The sequence below is a fragment of the Dama dama genome, chromosome 23, assembly GCF_033118175.1.
Source record: "Dama dama isolate Ldn47 chromosome 23, ASM3311817v1, whole genome shotgun sequence".
In the NCBI taxonomy this organism is placed as follows: domain Eukaryota; kingdom Metazoa; phylum Chordata; class Mammalia; order Artiodactyla; family Cervidae; genus Dama; species Dama dama.
Window position 1 is genome coordinate 77,721,764 of NC_083703.1, and position 16,785 is coordinate 77,738,548.

General features: G+C 55.5%; 1 protein-coding gene across 7 annotated transcripts in view; it reads left to right on the top strand.

The window, feature by feature from the left end:
• Nucleotides 1-16,721, top strand: part of SLC9A8 (solute carrier family 9 member A8) — a 73,980-nt gene extending 57,259 nt beyond the window's left edge. For 5 of the 7 annotated variants that reach the window (XM_061127463.1, XM_061127465.1, XM_061127464.1 and 2 more), the window contains 5 exons: nt 2,070-2,152; nt 4,989-5,100; nt 8,469-8,689; nt 10,700-10,846; nt 11,795-16,721. In XM_061127463.1, coding sequence (XP_060983446.1) covers nt 2,070-2,152; nt 4,989-5,100; nt 8,469-8,689; nt 10,700-10,846; nt 11,795-11,902 — 671 coding nt within the window. In that variant the 3' untranslated portion in view covers nt 11,903-16,721. Of the gene's footprint in view, nt 1-2,069; nt 2,153-4,988; nt 5,101-8,468; nt 8,690-9,918; nt 10,372-10,395; nt 10,673-10,699; nt 10,847-11,794 lie in introns of those variants that run through there. The other 2 variants (XM_061127466.1, XM_061127467.1) reach the window with 2 other exon arrangements.
• The last annotated feature ends 64 nt before the right edge of the window (nt 16,722-16,785 follow it).

Here is a 16,785-nt window from a genome sequence, read left to right on the forward strand (position 1 = left end):
TGAGATCCCTGGTCGGGGAACTAAGATCTTTACGTCGCCCAGCAGCTCAGTCCATGCACCGCGACTCAGGGTCCTGCGCGACGCAGTGAGGAGCTCACGTGCCGCAGCTGAGACCCGACACAGCCAGAGAAATAAATATATAAATACGTATTTAAAAAAAAGTTTAACAAGTTTCCGAACACTGAGACTTTTCAGCTAAGGTGCGTTGTGAATCTCTGAGAGAGCATTTCCCAAAATTTCCTAAGCATTTCTTGGTCCACAAGTCTCTTGAAGGACGTGTCGGCCGATCCTGCGTTAGAGGGAGGGGTCAGGGCCACACTAATGTTTCTCTCCAGCAGTCTCAGTGCAGCACCAAACTCTGATGAAACCGAGACCCCCCAAGTTTATACCTGGGAGTGAAGGCCTCCAAGTGACTCCTCTGCTTGTCATCGTCAGCACCGCCCGTGGCATTTCGGTGGGCTGTCTCATATCCAAGCAGTAAGTCCACACTGTCACAGGCTAGGGGTCACGGGCAAGCTATGCAGAGACTTTATGCCACAGACAGGGAGGCTCAGGTCCAATGGTTTGAGCACTGTCTCGTAGCTAAGAAGTGAGTCTGGAAGCCAGTCTGTCCCTTCCTAGCCCAGTGGGTATTGTTTGCACCGCACCTTTCTTGGAAAGTCATGGCCAATGACTCTGAGTCTCACCACAAAGAAATGTAAAGCAAAACATCCATCAGATTCTATTTTGAACCCATCAGATTTTAAATTTGGTGATTCCCCACTTCTGGCAGGAATGTATAGAAAACAGGCCCTGTTGATGGGCATGTACATTGATGCCGTCTTTTTAGGAGAGTCATTTGCAGCATCAGTCAGAATTTCAGAGGCACGTGTTCTTTGGACCCAGTGATTCTACCATCAGGAATTTAGCTTGTGCACAGGGGTGTTTGCTGTCGCTCTTTCTTTGGGGAAGGTCGGGGGAGGTGCACCCGGGAATATGGGATCCTAGTTCCCTACCAGGGATGGAACCTGAGCCCCTGCGTTTGAAGCATGGAGTCAGCCGTGGTCCGGCAGGGAAGTCCCTGTTGTAGCTTTCTGAATACTAGAAATAGAATCAGTCTAAATATCCATCAGAGATTCATTTTTAACCATGACTTATTCACATAATCGTATTCATGCTACCGAACAGCATTACCTAGATCAGAATGTTTTCTAAATGAGCTGATTTCTAAAGGTGACAAAAATATTTGATAAGAAAAACATTCAAGGAGGAGAAGGATATGTATACTCTCCAGCTTGTAGACTTGTTCGAAAGGGATACACATTTGAAGAAGGAAAAAAAACACCATTGCTAAAATATTTTAAAACAGCCTTGATGTTTTATGATGTTCAGCTTTTAAAATAGGGTCTTTGTCTCCCTGGCTCCAGCACTCTTCTGGAGGATGTCACAGTCTAAGCAGGGAGCCTAGTGCTAGAAATTTATAAGGTACTTTTTCTTAGGATACACAAGTGGCTGCTTGTACGGCAAGAGTAAATGTCAGCTTCTCTTGGACTTGTGGAGGGGAGCCAAGAGTTGAAACGTATCTCTTCCTGCAAATCCTGCAGGGTGTAAGCCTTCTAAACTTTGTGGTGGCATTAAATATGTGGAGTCAGTCATGGGCTTTGTTCGCTCTGGCAAAGAAGTTGACAAAGGGCCCTTTCACACTGGTCACGTGGTGTCTGTAGCCACTTTGCTCTGAATTTCTGCCGCTTTGCCGCAGTCAGGATCCTTGCTAATCACAGTGTTCGGCAAGTGGACAGATTCATATATTTATCCTCATCCCCGGGTGGGAAAATATTTATTTGCATGGGTATTTGACAGCTGGCTCATTAAATTAGGAGATTCTGAATAGCAAGCACATGTTGCTTGTTGTGATAGAAAAAAAAAATGAGAGAATCTAAGGACAAGCTTGACCAAGATTTTCCAGAAAATAAGCACAGTGTTATACTGGATTCTGATTGACTTCTGAAATGTTTGTTTGCATAACGAGCCCATCCTGTCTTAGAAGAAAATAGTTGAGGCTGAATAATCCATTCTTTGGTTTGTTTCAGAAACATGTGTGTTTGCATTTCTTGGCCTGTCCATTTTTAGTTTCCCTCACAAGTTTGAAATTTCCTTTGTCATCTGGTGCATAGTAAGTATTTTCCTTGTTTTTTATTTAATGACTTATTTGTAGATCAATAACCACATATTCTGGATTCATTTATGTAACTGTTAACTGGTCATAGTCAACAGCTACATAGACAACCTCTGTTGCAAGTTTCTTTTCGTTAAAAAATCATAAACATACAATAAATGGGAAAAGGTGAAATTAAATAAATATCCCAAGAAAAGTATTTTTGCTTGGTTTTTAATTTTACGTGACCTGTTGCATTGTATAGTCGCTAAGTTGTGTCAGACTCTTTGCAACCCCATGGACTGTAGCTTGCCAGGCTCTTCTGTCCATGGAATTTCCCAGGCAAGAACTGGAGTGGGCTGCCATTTCCTTCCCCAGGGGATTTTTCTGAGCCAGGGATCAAAGCTGGGTCTCCTGCATTGGCAGGCGATTCTTTCCCATCTGAGCTACAAGCGAAGCCCTGAATAGTTACAGTCTTCTTCAGAAATTATCAGTTCTTTTGGATCTTCCCCGATAGCCCAGTGGTTAAGACTGCATGCTTCCACTGCAGGGGGCACGGGTTTGATCCCTGGTTGGAGAACTAAGATCCCATGTGCTGTGTGGAGTGGCATACACATGCACACACATACAAAATACCAGTTTTTAATGTTAGATGGTAAAAGCAGATTTCAGAATTGAATGTGTAATTGATTATAACCATGTAAAAACAGTATGCCTAGAAGAAAAAAATCTGTAAGAAAATATATCAAATATTCACGATGGTGGCAAACTGGGGATGAGTTTCTTTTTCTTTTCTACTTCTTCTAGATGATTGTAATGAATATACCAAATTCTTACTATAGTTTCCTTCAAATGTGTCCATTTATAAGAGTGACTTTGGACACTTGTTCACGGTAAAGATTCCAGGACCCTTCTGTCCTCTGGAGATTCATCCTGAGGCATCATCATCCCCAGTGATTCTTATCATCAGGTGGACTTGGGAAAGTGTTATAACTGGACAGGAGAGGGGTGCTGGCAGTGAAGACAAATTAAGATATGCTTTTAAGAAAGGAAAATAGAAGTTTAATGATTTGAATTAAAATCAGATTTGGGAAACAGGAGAAAAATGTTTCAGCATTTAAAAGAAAGGTCCATCTCCCTCAGGCACCTGATGGAAGTGGCGTGAATGGCGCGCGTTCAGGCGTTTCGCCTGTGTCCCAGGCCCCTCATCTGTGTCCCTCCTGTGTGTCTGCCCCCTCCGTGTGAACCCACCTCCCACAGGTCCTCCTGCTGAGTCATACGCCCGTCCCGAGTTGGATCGCTGTGTTGTCTTTTTAGATCCTCTGTTAAGACACTTGCAAAGCACACCTTGTTGAGTTACTTGTTGAGTAATTCATCCTGAGTTAACTTTTATTAACAACTCCACTTAGCAAGACACAGCTACTGAGAGGCAGACTTTTTTTTTTTTAATCACTGTCACCTACCATGCGCAGGCCAGTGAGGCCTTCTTCCTGTTTGGCATGTGGGGAGCCTGAGGCAGAGAGGATAAGGAGCCGGAAGAAGAAAGATGTTTTTCTTTTTGCAGTCTGGGTGCTTCTGCCTTAGTCAGCACGACCTTATGGCTTTTGTCCCTGTTATCTGTTCTCCAGACTCAGGACAAGAGAACAGAAGCCCAAGTCTTTTAGAGAAAGTCTGATAGCCTCTAGTGTGGTCGCTGGGTGGAAGAGGCCAGTTTGGCCACACCTGGAACACCAACCCGGGGGTGGAGGACTCGACCTCAGAGGGTGAAACAGGGAGGTGGCGATCTCAGCCATGGGCCAGGAGGGAAAGAGAAACGAAGGGGGTGCCTGGCCACCCTAGAGGCGGCCTGTGCCATTCAGATGGAACACCTTAGGCTCATTCAGAGGTCAAGGGCGTGGGCACTGGGGACTGAGCCAGGTTTGGGGGACGTGGCGCCACCACTTCCTGCCTGTGTCAACTTGGACCAGTTACTTCATACTTAACCTCTCTGTCTCAGTTTCCTTGTCTCTAAAATAGAGACAGTAACACCTACCTTATAAGACCTTTGGAAGGATGGGAATTGAACAAGAATGCATATAAAATGCTTAGAACATTGTCTGGCATATAAATGTTAGGTGATTGGGGGCAATTATTGTTAACTTGACTTTCCAGGGCACACAGTTCAAAGCACACTCAATTCATGCTGGTTAAAAGAATAAACTTAGACTCCCCATAATATAGCTTATGGCCATATTGTTCTGTACAAGTTAGTGGTAGTGAGAACCAGGATGAAGAAAAGAGAAGAAAATTAATAAATAGTTCTAAAAAGCCACTTAGATAAGATTTGAACTTTACGTAAAATGATATTTTGTTAAAATCGACCCGCCTTTGGAGGTGGCTAGGTACTGGCAGGGTGTATGTGACCTGTTAGAAGCTACCTGCATATTCCTTGTGCTCAGGGAGCAGCATTTATGGCCATGGGTAGGCCGTCTTCCCTCCTTTCCCCAAGGAGTGGGGCCCCGACAGGAGAGGTAGGAACACCTTGTCTGTCCCCGCAGAACTAGCCCATCACACAGCCGGGCACCTTCAGAGGAGCCAGGTGGCCCTTAAATTAACCCCTCTTGGCATTGCTGAAGCCGTCATTGATAACCTTGTTAGTCCTCTCTTTCTGACAGTAGAAACATAACATACAGAGCCCTAATCCTTTGCCATACGTAGAAACTGGCATCCCCGCATCTCTACCTAGCATCGAGGTCATGTCCTTGGTGACAGAGGGATGCTGCCTCTATCACGGGGTGTCACCAGGTCTGTGTTCACCTCGACAAGCCTGAGGGACCGAGGTTTCCCGGTCAGACCTCTCTGTTGCTCTTCGCAGGTGCTTGTGCTGTTCGGTAGAGCGGTGAACATTTTCCCCCTCTCCTACCTCCTGAATTTCTTCCGTGACCATAAAATCACCCCGAAGATGATGTTCATCATGTGGTTCAGTGGTAAGTCCAGTCTCAAGTGAGCCGTGGAGGAGACCGTGTCGTGAAGGCACAAACTGGCCTTTTGGAGAGTGGACGTGGCTGTCCCTGGAGCCCTTCCAAGCCGAGGGGGCCTCATCAGCCCCCAAAATCCACGCAAGGCCCTTCATGGGCCACGCCCCTCCCCACAGCGCCCCCAGCACGGGAGTGTGTCTGCCCCACAGACGGGGAGACCCAGGTCTGGGCAGAGGGCTTGCTGGGGGTCGAGCAGCCTGGGGGCAGGGTCCCCTCCACCCCCTGTTCTGAGGGGCCCTGGGGGCAGGGCCGGGGTTTGCCCACCCCCCCACACACACCCTCCTGTCCCCCACCCTCCTGTTCCGAGGGTCCCAGCGGCAGGGCCGGGGTTTGCCCGCCCTCCCCTCCCCCGTTCCGAGGGCAGCATCACATGGCTGTGCATGGCACCGCTCTACCTGCACGCTTTCCAGGCTGAAGTCACAAGGGGCTCAAATACTTTGAAGTTAACTTTATTATTTATGTATTTATTTATGTTTTGATGACACCGGGTCTTCATTGCTGCTCACGGGCTTCTCTAGGTGCGGCGTGAGGGCTTCTCATTGCGGTGGCGTCTCTTGTTGCCGAGCACAGGCATTAGGCCTGGCATGTGGGATCTTCTGGGACCTGGGATCAAAAATTGTCTCCTGCATTGGCAGGCGGATTCTTAACCACTGAACCACCAGGGAAGTCTAGTGCTTAAAAGGTTAAAGTTTAAACCTTTTTGTACTGCAGGCTGCTCCTGCTGCTGCTGAGTCGCTTCAGTCGTGTCCGACTCTGTGCGACCCCATAGACGGCAGCCCACCAGGCTCCGCCGTCCCTGGGATTCTCCAGGCAAGAACACTGGAGTGGGCTGCCATTTCCTTCTCCAGTGCATGAAAGTGAAAAGCTAGATGTGGATTTTTATTTTTTATTCAGTCACTAAGTTCTGATAGTTTATTTGGCCATTTCAATCGCCATTCAGTCCCACATTCCCCTTTTGTAAAGGATGGAAATGATTCCATAAATCTTTGGCTCCTAAAGTACCGGATCTGTAGACATTTTTAAGTTTACTTATTTCTTTGCGGGTTCAGGGTATAGCAATATGCTTTATAGGCTGTTTTCTATCCAACAGCATATCTCTACATTCCTTGAAGATTTCTTTTTCAAAAGATCTTGTTTAAAGTATATATATTGTGTGTGTGTGTGTGTGTGTGTGTGTGTGTAGGACATGCAGGTAGTTAAGTGTGTATTTATGTGTAGATAGTGAAGGACACTTTTTTCTTAAATCTTTTTTGCCAGTGAGGGGAAAGAAAATTGTAAGGGAGTTAGTTGATCCAAGGTCTTCAAAACCGCCCCCCCCCCCAAAAAAAAATCTAAGAAATGTATGAGGCATTTTCCAGGTATGTGAGCTCTTTGGGGGAAGGGAAGTATGGAGAGAGGCCTCTGGGGGACGTGGGGGTGGTTTAAACGGGGAGGCATCCTGGTCCTAGGCATTCTGAGGCCGTGAAGGCCTCTCTGCATTGAGTCCCTCCCTCTTTCCTGCATCCTCAACCTGTCTCCATGGGCTCTTCCATCATTTCAACTGTTAAACAGACTCCTTTACCCAGCAAAAATCCAATAACTTCAGCCAAAACCCCTCCATCTCTTCCCATTGTGGCCAGACCTCTTGGGCCCGCTTTTCTTGCCCGTTTTCTCCAGGTCCTCACCAGCAGTCCACAGGCTGGACTTGGCCTTGCCTGAGTCACCAGCAGCCTCCTGCCGCCAGACCTGGTGGGCGCTGGTCCACTGCACCCTGCCACCTTCTCAATCTGGGGCTCCTTCCTCCCCAGCCTGCGCTCTGACTGGGGATCCCTGCTTCCCCTCTTCCCTGGCCTCCCAGCCTGCCCTGGCCTCCCTCCTCTCCCTGGGGGTCTCCCCTCTTCCTCCACCAGCACCTCAGTCAACATTGCCCCGCCCCCCGCCCCCCCCCCCCCCCAGGACTCCGTCTCAGACCTGCCTCGTCTCTTGAGCCCTCACAGGCCCACCTGTCCTGTGGCCTCAAATTCCCTTCCTCCCCAAGCTGGTTCCTCTGACCCGGCCTTTGCTCTGATCCAGACTGCAGTGTCTACATCCTCCTTGGATGTCACGAAGCCCTTGTGAGCTCATGGTCTAGGACTGAACCTACCTTCCTGCCCAACCTGCTTGTTTGCCAGCAGCCCCCTTTCTTCCACAAGAGACAATAACTTGTTTTATAGCAGAGGTGTGGCTCCCTCTGTGTGTTTGCTGTGCGCACATGCTATTCTGTGCCAAGGCGTTTCATCCTCGGCCACCGTCAGGGCAGGCCCTGCTGTGTCTGTTTCCTCCACCCGGTCTGGGAGTCTGCGGGGACAGGCGGGGGCCGGGGGTGAGCCCAGGAGCCAGACTCCTGACCACCTGCCCAGCCTGCTGGGCATCCTCCGGGCCCTTCCCTTCCCTGGTCACCCACACTTTCCTTCTCCTGGGACCTGTAGCTTCCATTCCCCGTGTCTCTCTTAGATCCACCCTTTTTTCTCTGCTGTGTCCCGGCGTCAGGCCCTGTCCCAGTGCTGCCTGCAGCAGCCGCCCGATCGCACTGTGATGCGCCAGCCGCTGCGTCTGGGTCAGATCCTGTCTCTGTGCTCCGCCCTCCCGCTCCTCGCCCACCCTGCTCCTTAGGGCCCTCAGCCTCGCTTGAGTCCTTCTTTGGTGTCTCTCCTCCCAGCCACTCGGGGAGCTCCTGTCCCCTATCCACGGCACCAGGAACTTTCTAGTGAGAACTTGCATTTCTCAGCGCATCCATGCCCCAGCCCAGCCAGCAGCCTCCTAGAGACCAAACAGGAAATCAAGGGGAGGCCCACACGCGTTCCCTGCGCACAGGCGCAGCATCCTCGGGCCCCGGGCGCTGGACAGATGGTATTCTGGGCTGTGGCTTGTGGAGCACGTCGCCCTGGGAGGACACCTCATTGGCAGCCCCGGCCCTCCTGTGTGCCGTGAGCGTGACAGGACCACGCTCCTGGGGCTTCCTGTGAGGCTCCGATGAGGTTGTGCACCCCCACCCCACCCCCCACGCCCCGCCGGGAGGGCTGGTCTGTACCACGATGCACCTGGCGCCGCCCGGCCGGGACAGAGCCTCTCACCTGGGCAGCCTGGCCGCCGCCGTGTAAAGCAGGGGCGGAGGAGGGCATCTCCCAGGCCCCCGTGTTTGCGGCCCCTCTCCTCAGAGCCCGCAGCCGCACAGGCTGAGTCTGCGCGCTCTGGTGGGTGCGGGAGAGTGTCCGAGGGGCCGCGGTGCCGGGCTGGACTCAGATCCCCCGAGAATCATGGCGTCCCCCGCCCCACTTCGTCCCCTCCCTGTCGCCCAGGCCTGCGGGGCGCCATCCCCTACGCCCTGAGCCTCCACCTGGACCTGGAGCCCATGGAGAAGCGGCAGCTCATCGGCACCACCACCATCGTCATCGTGCTCTTCACCATCCTGCTGCTGGGCGGCAGCACCATGCCGCTCATCCGCCTCGTGGACATCGAAGACGCCAAGGCGCGCCGCCGGAGCCGCAAGGACATCAACCTCAGCAAGACCGAGAAGATGGTCAGTGCCGGGCGGCGAGGGCGGGGGCGGGGGTCCCTGCGCACCGCCAGGGAATGCGGGGGCGAGACACGCTCTGAGGGTGCTCGGCCCGTGGGCACGCACACACGCGCATGGTGCACGCGCACACGAGCTGTGTACACATTGCCTTCCACACCGAGGAGGAGGTTGGACTCAGGGTCTGAAGCCTGCCTCTTTGCGGTGGGTTGTCTGCCAGCCTCGCGAAACCCCAGAGGTGGTGATGTGTAGGTGGCAGCCGGACGAGAACTCCCTCTCCCAGTAACGCCCCTCCCCTGCCAATAACCACCCCACCCTCTTGGCCAGGACTGGAGGAAGGTTTCAAAGTCGCCTCACCCCCCAGCATTTAGTAGCAGCCTCCTGTTGGGGCGTGAGAGGAGGGAGGCTCTCACAGTGGTTCGGAGGGTCGGGGGAGCAGGCACACTGCCAGGGACAGAAGAGGGCCTGTTTTGGGGCTGGGGTGCTCAGGGCGAGTTGCGGGGAGCCTAAGGCCCCCAGACCCCTGCTCGCCCCTGCCTCCTCCAATCCCCTGTGCCCGGAGTCACTGCCCTGGTGTCTTCCCGCCTGTGTTTCCCTCGACCTGGGTGCAGAGCCCTGACAGGGGTCCTGCCTTCCTGCACCATCCTCTGCTCTGCACACATTTCCAAAAACACATCATTTTCTAGATCCTTTATCGGAGGCCATCAGTAACTTGACTTAGTCATGGAAGGCACAGAAATCCTCAGCCGGAAGATGGGGAAAGGATGTGCCCACTTGTCACTTGAGAAAGTCCAGCACAGTCTGGGGGGACCTTGGCCTCCAGTCTGCCCAGGGCCTCTGCAGCCAGGGCTGTGCAGAGCGGCACCTTCAGAGGACCTCAGGCTCAGAGCGCCCTGCTCTCTCAGCAGCCCTCCTCCCCCACCCCCTCCTCCACGTCTTGTCTGCTTTTAACCAAAGCCTAAGTGTAGGTTCTCAGACCTTTTAGTGGGGGCCTCCAGGGTCTTGCGGGTCTAGGGCAGGGGCCCAAAGAATTTGCATTTCTAACCCATTGCCAGGAACTGCACCGCACTTGGCCAAGCCCACCTCAAACAGAACCAAGATGTGCACTCGGAGGGGAAGCAGCTGCCGTTCGGGGCTTGTTTTCTGTGGTGCCTGTGCTTTGTTTGGACTGCCTTGGGTCTCCCTGATAACCTGCAGGAAGCAGGTGGTCATCATTCGTGATCCCCATTTTGCAGATGAGAGCACTGAGGCACACAGCTGAGGTCCCACAGACTCTTAACCACACTTGCCACTCCCAGTCTTCAAGGTGGGGGTTCCTGGACCAGCCGCATCAGTGGGAGCTCATTAGAATTGCAAATTCTTGGGTCCCATCCTAGACCTGCTGAATCAGGAGCTGCAGGTGGGCCTAGTGGGCCCTGTGTTCTATGGCTCCCCAAGTTCCAGGCGATTCTGGCGGTGGCCCCAGTGTGAGAAGCACTGTGCCCGCCCTCTCTCCTACCTCCTACACCTGGGGGGCACTGTGCTTGGGGGCAGGGGTGCAGAACTGCCTCTGGTGGCCCCTGCAGAGGGTGGCTGGTCCTTCTGCGCCTCTCTCTCCAGGTCCCATTAGGATTGTTGCTTCTGCCCTCTCTCCACGTGACCAGCAAACCTCCCCCCACCCCCCCAGTGGGCCACTGCAGGCAGAAAGCAACAAAAGCCGCCTCCTTGTTCAGTTCACTGGTACAGAGACAGCCTGGAACGGCTCCTGGCCCTGACTGCACATGACGGGAAGCCAGAGAACTTAGACCGAGCCACAGCCCCGAGCTGACGACTTCCTCACCATCTGACTTCCCCGGGTGTCCACCGTGTTCCTACACCTTCCTGCCTCCCTTCCGGCTCCTGGGAGGCCCGGGGCTGCTGCAGTTAGGGTTGGAGACCCAGGGGCCCGGGGCGCAGGGCTGCGAGCTAGGCTGGGTGGTGTGCGGCTTCCCAGCAGGGTCAGCTGACGCCTCCTGGGCTGCCTCCGCTCCCGCACAGGGCAACACCGTCGAGTCGGAGCACTTGTCGGAGCTCACGGAGGAGGAGTACGAGGCCCACTACATCAGACGGCAGGACCTCAAGGGCTTCCTGTGGCTGGACGCCAAGTACCTGAACCCCTTCTTCACACGGCGGCTGACCCAGGAGGTGGGACGCAGGCCAGGGACCGGAGCGGGGTGGGCAGGGGCGGCCCACACGCTGGGCGGGGTGGGGGGCGTCCTCCCACTCGGCTTTCTCTCCTTCCCAGACTGGAGGGCTGGATAGGCTTGTGGGGCTGGGCATCTGCTGTCTCTCCTCTGCTGCCTTGTTTAGTCCTAGTTTAATAGTGGGCTTGTTGACACAGTTTGGTTTCCCCGGATGGTAGACTTGGGACACTGATCAGCTTCCGAACCCAGCTGAGGAATCTCAGCCCTGCCGTGGCCGAGGCCCAGGGCTCTCGCTCCATCCCTCCCTCCGGGCACTGCTGGCCTCTGGGTGACCGGGACTGACGCCCCGTCCCGGGCTAGCTTGGGCCTGCTTTGCCGAAAGGGTCACCTGCCGTGCAGGCCGGGGCTGGGGTTCCCCCAGCTGCAGTTCCGCCCTGGTTCTGAGCCCCGCCTTCCTCCTGCGGCGTCAGGGTGCCTTGAGCACGTGAGCGCTCAGTGGGAGCCAGGCGCTGCGCCAGGCGTTTTCCGTGATGGCATCATTTCCTTCTCCCACCAGCCCACGTGGCGGACGCAGTGAGCTGTCTCCCCTGATAGCCAGGGAGACTGAGGCCCAGAGAGGTGCAGTGCCCCTCGCGGTCACACAGCCAGTGCGGGGCAGAGCTGAGAGCAGAGCCCAGCTAGGTCTGATTCCGGAGGCCAGGTTTCTTTTTTTTTTTTTTTTAACATCGCACCATCCTGCCGCCGCCTCCTGTTCTGAGTGAGACCTTCCGTTACCTCCTGCCCACAAAGAAAAACCTCAGCCTGCTCACCGTCAGTTAGCATGTTGAAGTTGCCCGTGCGTCCTGCCTGCCGGCTCCTCGCGCGAGGCACAAAGCAGCTGCCCCTCCCTGCCTTGCCCCTGAGCCTGACCTTGACCCACTGACAAGGGCTTGCCCGTCTCCCGCCCCAGGACCTCCACCACGGGCGCATCCAGATGAAAACGCTGACCAACAAGTGGTATGAAGAGGTGCGCCAGGGCCCCTCGGGCTCGGAGGACGACGAGCAGGAGCTGCTGTGATGGAGCGACGCCCCGGACGACCCCGCAAGGCCTCAGACGCGCGCACGGGCAGCTCTCCGCTCTTCAGGGCGGAGGGAAGGAGGGGGACACCCGGGCCGGGGTCGTCGCAGCCCAGGACTCCGGACCCTGTGGGCCAGCCGACTGCCCTGCAGCGCCCCCTCCCCGCTCCTCACTGGGCCTGACCGCGGCCCGCAGACTGGAGGGCCCCCGCGCAGGTAGATTCTTCCTGTTGCTTCCAGAGCCAGGGAGCATTCGTCTGTCCAGCGAGGTGCCCGAGAGAACCCGCCGTGCGGGGTGTCCCGGGAGCGCGGTGCCAGTCACCGCCATCCCTGGCTGCTGCCTTCATCACGGAGCCCTTCCCTGCCGGGGGGCGTCGAAACCCGCGGGGCCGCAAGCCGGCCGCCGCTTCCCCGCGCCTCGTCACGGTGCCGCGGCTCTCATCGAGCGGCGGGCTCAGAACCCTCAGAACCTCGCCCTCCCCTTCGTGATGTTGCTCTCGCTCCGTGAAAAGGAGAAACCGAGTGACCGTTTTTGTTTTACCTCCGACTGGCACCTCACAGGCTGTCTCCCCAGGCGGCAGGCGGCTCCCGCCTTCTCCGGGAATGCTGTGAATGTTTACACTGGAACCGCGCGCGCACAGGCCCTCGAGCCTCGCTGGAAGCTGCAGCCCTGGTTTGGGGGGTGAGTGAGCCTCTGTGGGCTCAGAGCGCCCTCTGGAGGGGAAACGTGGAGGCGCGGTTTGTGCGGGCCTGCAGCCGCTGTCTGAATTCGGTTTAAGTTGCTGCACTTTGACGGAGCATGAGAGCCTAGCAGTACCTCCCTGACCTGACTCCGCTCAGAGGTCCTCGTTTGCCCAGGCCCCTTTCCCTGGGCCCCAACCGCGGGTGACCCGCTGCGCCGTCAGCTCATCAGCATCTCTCCTTTCCCGCTCCCTGTTCTCTGCCGTCTTGGGTTCTGTTTGTCCACCGTGCACCCGGGACTTCCGTGGCCTGGAGCCGGATACATCCGCGCCTCATCCGCCATGCGCGAGCAGCTACTGCTACCTCGGGACTTACCCACAGGGCGCTTGCACGTGCTCGCGCGCTCTTGCTCTCTCTCTCTCTCTCTCACACACACACACACACACACACACACACAGAGCACCGTGGTCCGGCCCCTGGGCCATCTCAAGGTGTGAGCTGCCCATCATCACCAGATGAATGGAGTCACTGAGTTGCCCGCATCCACCCCCGTCACCGGCCCTTTAACACGTCTCTACCTGGCTTGCTCTGTGCATCCCCAGGCCACCGGCAATTTCTATATGTGGCTCAGGGTCCCAGCTGGAGCCTCGGAACTCGGCGCCCCCTGGGGTGGTATAATTCATCGCTAGCACGTCCCTGGGTCTGTTGGGGACCCGGTGGGCCGGCGTGGACCTTGGGCTGGCAGCAGAGCTGTCTCCGTCTTTTCCGCCCCAGGCAGGGTGGCTCAGGGTGTGAGGAGGGACGGACCTCAGGACCTTCCAGGACTCACGTGCCCTGCGTGCAAGGCCGGACCCCTGCCCTCACCCTTCCCCTTTCCCCGGAAGTGTAGGTGAGAAGCCAGGCAGGCGGACAGCCCATGGCTTCCTTTTTGTGCATGAAAAGTAAATCTGTACTTGACTGCTAAAAGGTGATCACTTCATTTTGTCACATCCCACCTTAACCTCGTAATTTGAGCCAAATAGGATTATTTTACTCCACCTAATCTCCCCACTGGAAGATTAATGCCAGGCTTGATTCCGGTCTCCATCATTTCCGGTTTCTTGTTAGTGGAAAAGTAAAAGATGAAGTGGAGGGGACCTCTGTCCATGTGCAGGGTGGGGGGAGGGCAGCAGGCCTCAGAGACCGAATTGTCCTCTCATTCTTAAGTTCATCAGTAACTTGCCTCCCCACCCGCCTTGAAATTCAGTCAGATCTTGAGGTGTAAGTTGCATTGTAAATTCAATAGCCTGCCAGAAAAGACTCTTTTTCGGCTGTGAGTACATAGATATGGAAACAGGTCCTTCTCCGTTCACTGTGCCCTTGGTCACCAAGTCTCACCGGGCCTCCCACTTTTAGCTGAGACCCGAGAAGGACACTCCGTAGAGAAGCACGTGAGGGGCCTGGTGGAAGTTCCCCGGGGCTTGGCTGTGTGGAGGTGCTTGCCGGGGAACCCTTCCTGGTCTGGACGGGCACTAGCCTGGACTTTCTGTGGGCCGCTGCTGCCCTCTGCTGGCCGAGTCGAGGTTGCGCAGTGTGGGAGCGCAGCCCGCGGGGATGCGGGGAGCCCGTGTTCCTCAGCGTTCTGCGCATTCACCTTTGCATAGGCCAGAGCCCATGGCGAGGTTTTTCTGGTGGACTTCTTTCAGCTGTCGTCGCCTGAGAATAAAAAACTGCTGTCTGCCTTTACCGTTCCTGGGGTTTTCCTGGTGGCTTAGCTGGTAACGAATCCACCTGCAATGGGGGAGACCTGGGTTCGATCCCTGGGTTGGGAAGATCCCTTGGAGAAGGGAACAGGCTGCCCGCTCCAGTATTCCAGGCTGTATAATTACGTGGACTGTATGTATAGTCCATGGGGTCGCAGAGAGTCAGACACAACTGAGCGACTTTGTCTTTACCATTCCTAATAGTTCTATTGTTTGGGGCAGTAAAAGCCTAGGAGATTTTTTTAAGCCCAACTTCCCACATGCTTCCTTTTAGGTCTAGGCCATGGGACAGGAGATCTGTAGCACACAGAGAAGGTAATAACTTTAGAGAGAGGTGAAGGCTGCAAAGTCAGTGAGTGCCTCTGGGAAAGGTAGTCAGTTAGCCAGTGAACTCTGAAGACCTGCTGTCTTGGGGAGTCCTGCAGCAATAATCCCACATCCCAAGGCCCCCAAGCAGCTCTGTGGTTGTAGGACCCCTGGAAACAACCGTACTTGGAGGTTTGGGGCGTGAGGCCTTAACAGGGAAAGAAGCTGGCTTTTCCTGGTCCCCCAGAGGTCATGTTTGGGCTGGGCTGGCGCAAGGCCTGGCGGAAGGTGGCTCAGTCCCATCGTCTGGGGCTCAGACCCTCGGCCCAGGGGCAGGCCAAAGGGCCGCTTACCCCAGGCAAGTCACCTCTTCAGACTGGGCTGCTGGCGGGGCCCTGGCAGCCCCTGCGTCCCCTAGGTCGGCCTCGTTTGCCTGCAGACTCTTGCGTGTGCAGCGGCATGTGGAAAATCCTCCAGTGGGGTGCCTTCTCCTTGAAGCCAGCGTCAGAGGTGGCCCCGTGGGATTTCAGGTCCACAAGCCCCCAGGGGCCCACACATTTGGCAGAGCCCCCAGCGGGCAGGCAGTCAGGATCGCTCTTCTGCTCTGGTGAGAAGGGCCAGGGTGGGCCGGGCTGGGGGCAGTCCGAGGCGCAGGCCTGGCTGAGGGTGGGTCTGGCCTTGGAGCTGGTCCCTGATTCTGGCATGAGGAGGACTCTCAGCAGTGACTGGCCGTCAGTTACACTTTCAAGGCCAAAAAGAGGAAAAGATCCTTCTCGGCTTCCCGTTCACTGGCTCCAGAACGCAGGCACAGGTGTCTCCTGCTGGGCGGTGGGTAGGAAACCAAATCTGAAGGGTTCCTGATGGAGCAGCCAGGATCATTGAGAAGGTGTTCTTCCAGGAGCCTGGTCTCCAAAGCCCCAGACTGTATGTTTTAAATGAAAACACAGCAGTCAGAGTGAAGGCTGGGAACGAGCAGGCAGTTCCCTGCCGCCCAGTCTCCTGCCGTTTCCCTCACAAATGGAGTCAGATCTTCAGGGACTTCCACCATCTTGCCCTGTGTTACAGACAAAAGCAGACTTTCTCATGGCCCCTGGCCCACCCCACGTCACCGATTCTCATCCCAGATGACATGGTCCCTAATCCCGGCGGGAAACAGAAGCGTGGCGCTTCCCACCCGAGAGCAGGTCTTCGCCCAGCTGCTCGGCGGGAGCGTCACGGCTTCCAGGCGAGAAGGCTGAGTGGTCGGAGCACAGCCGTGGGCCCCTGAGGCCGCGGAACTGACGGGGCGCATGCAGCTTAGTGGTCGGAAGAGAAGGGTCACCTGCCGGTGCTGGGGGCCCATCCAAGGAGCCCGCCAGCCACACGCGAGAGCCGCTTCCTCAGGCCCAGCCCTGCTCTGAGGAGCTGAGACAGCACCCAGGCCAGGCAAGGCACCTTACTCGCTGGGCCTCCTCGAGGTGTGTGGCTGTGTGTGTGAACGTGTGTGTGTGTGTGTGTGTGTGTGTGTACGCGCGCTCGCTCAGTAATGTATGATTCTTTGTGATCATGGATTGTAGCCTCCTGGGCTTCTCTGTCCATGGCATTCTCCAGGCAAGAATACTGGAGTGGGGTGGCATTTCCTCCTCCAGGGGATCTTCCCAGCCCAGGGATCGAGCCTGCGTCTCGTGCGTCTCCTACATTTGCCAGGCGGATTCTTTGCCACTGTGCCACGTGGGAATCTAGAACGTTTTCTCGAGTACAGCTCCTGCAAAACTTGGTGTGTTCAAGGTTAATCAGAATCTTGTATTCTTTTGAGTAGTTTTCTTTGTAAAAATGAAGGATTTTTTAAAGCACTCTGTTTTGATAGAAGGACCGTGGGGAAGGCCAGCCTTGTTCCTCTGTCCTCCCCCAGGTAAGCCCGGTCCTGGCTTCTGAGTGATCTGCTGCTCGTGGTGGGGCTGCGGGCTGGGGAGGGGACGCGGGGTCAGAGGTGGAGGGACCCGCGGCTCAGCCCCTGCCTCGTCTCACTGGGCTCTGTAAGAGTTGAGAGGTGGACGGAAAACAGTAATGTCACTGGATGCTTCTTTAGAAATAAAAACGAACGCTGCTGAATCTGGGTCACTTTCTGTGTTTGTGTCCTGCGGCTTTGCAAAGGCAGGGGTCACGCACCCCCAGG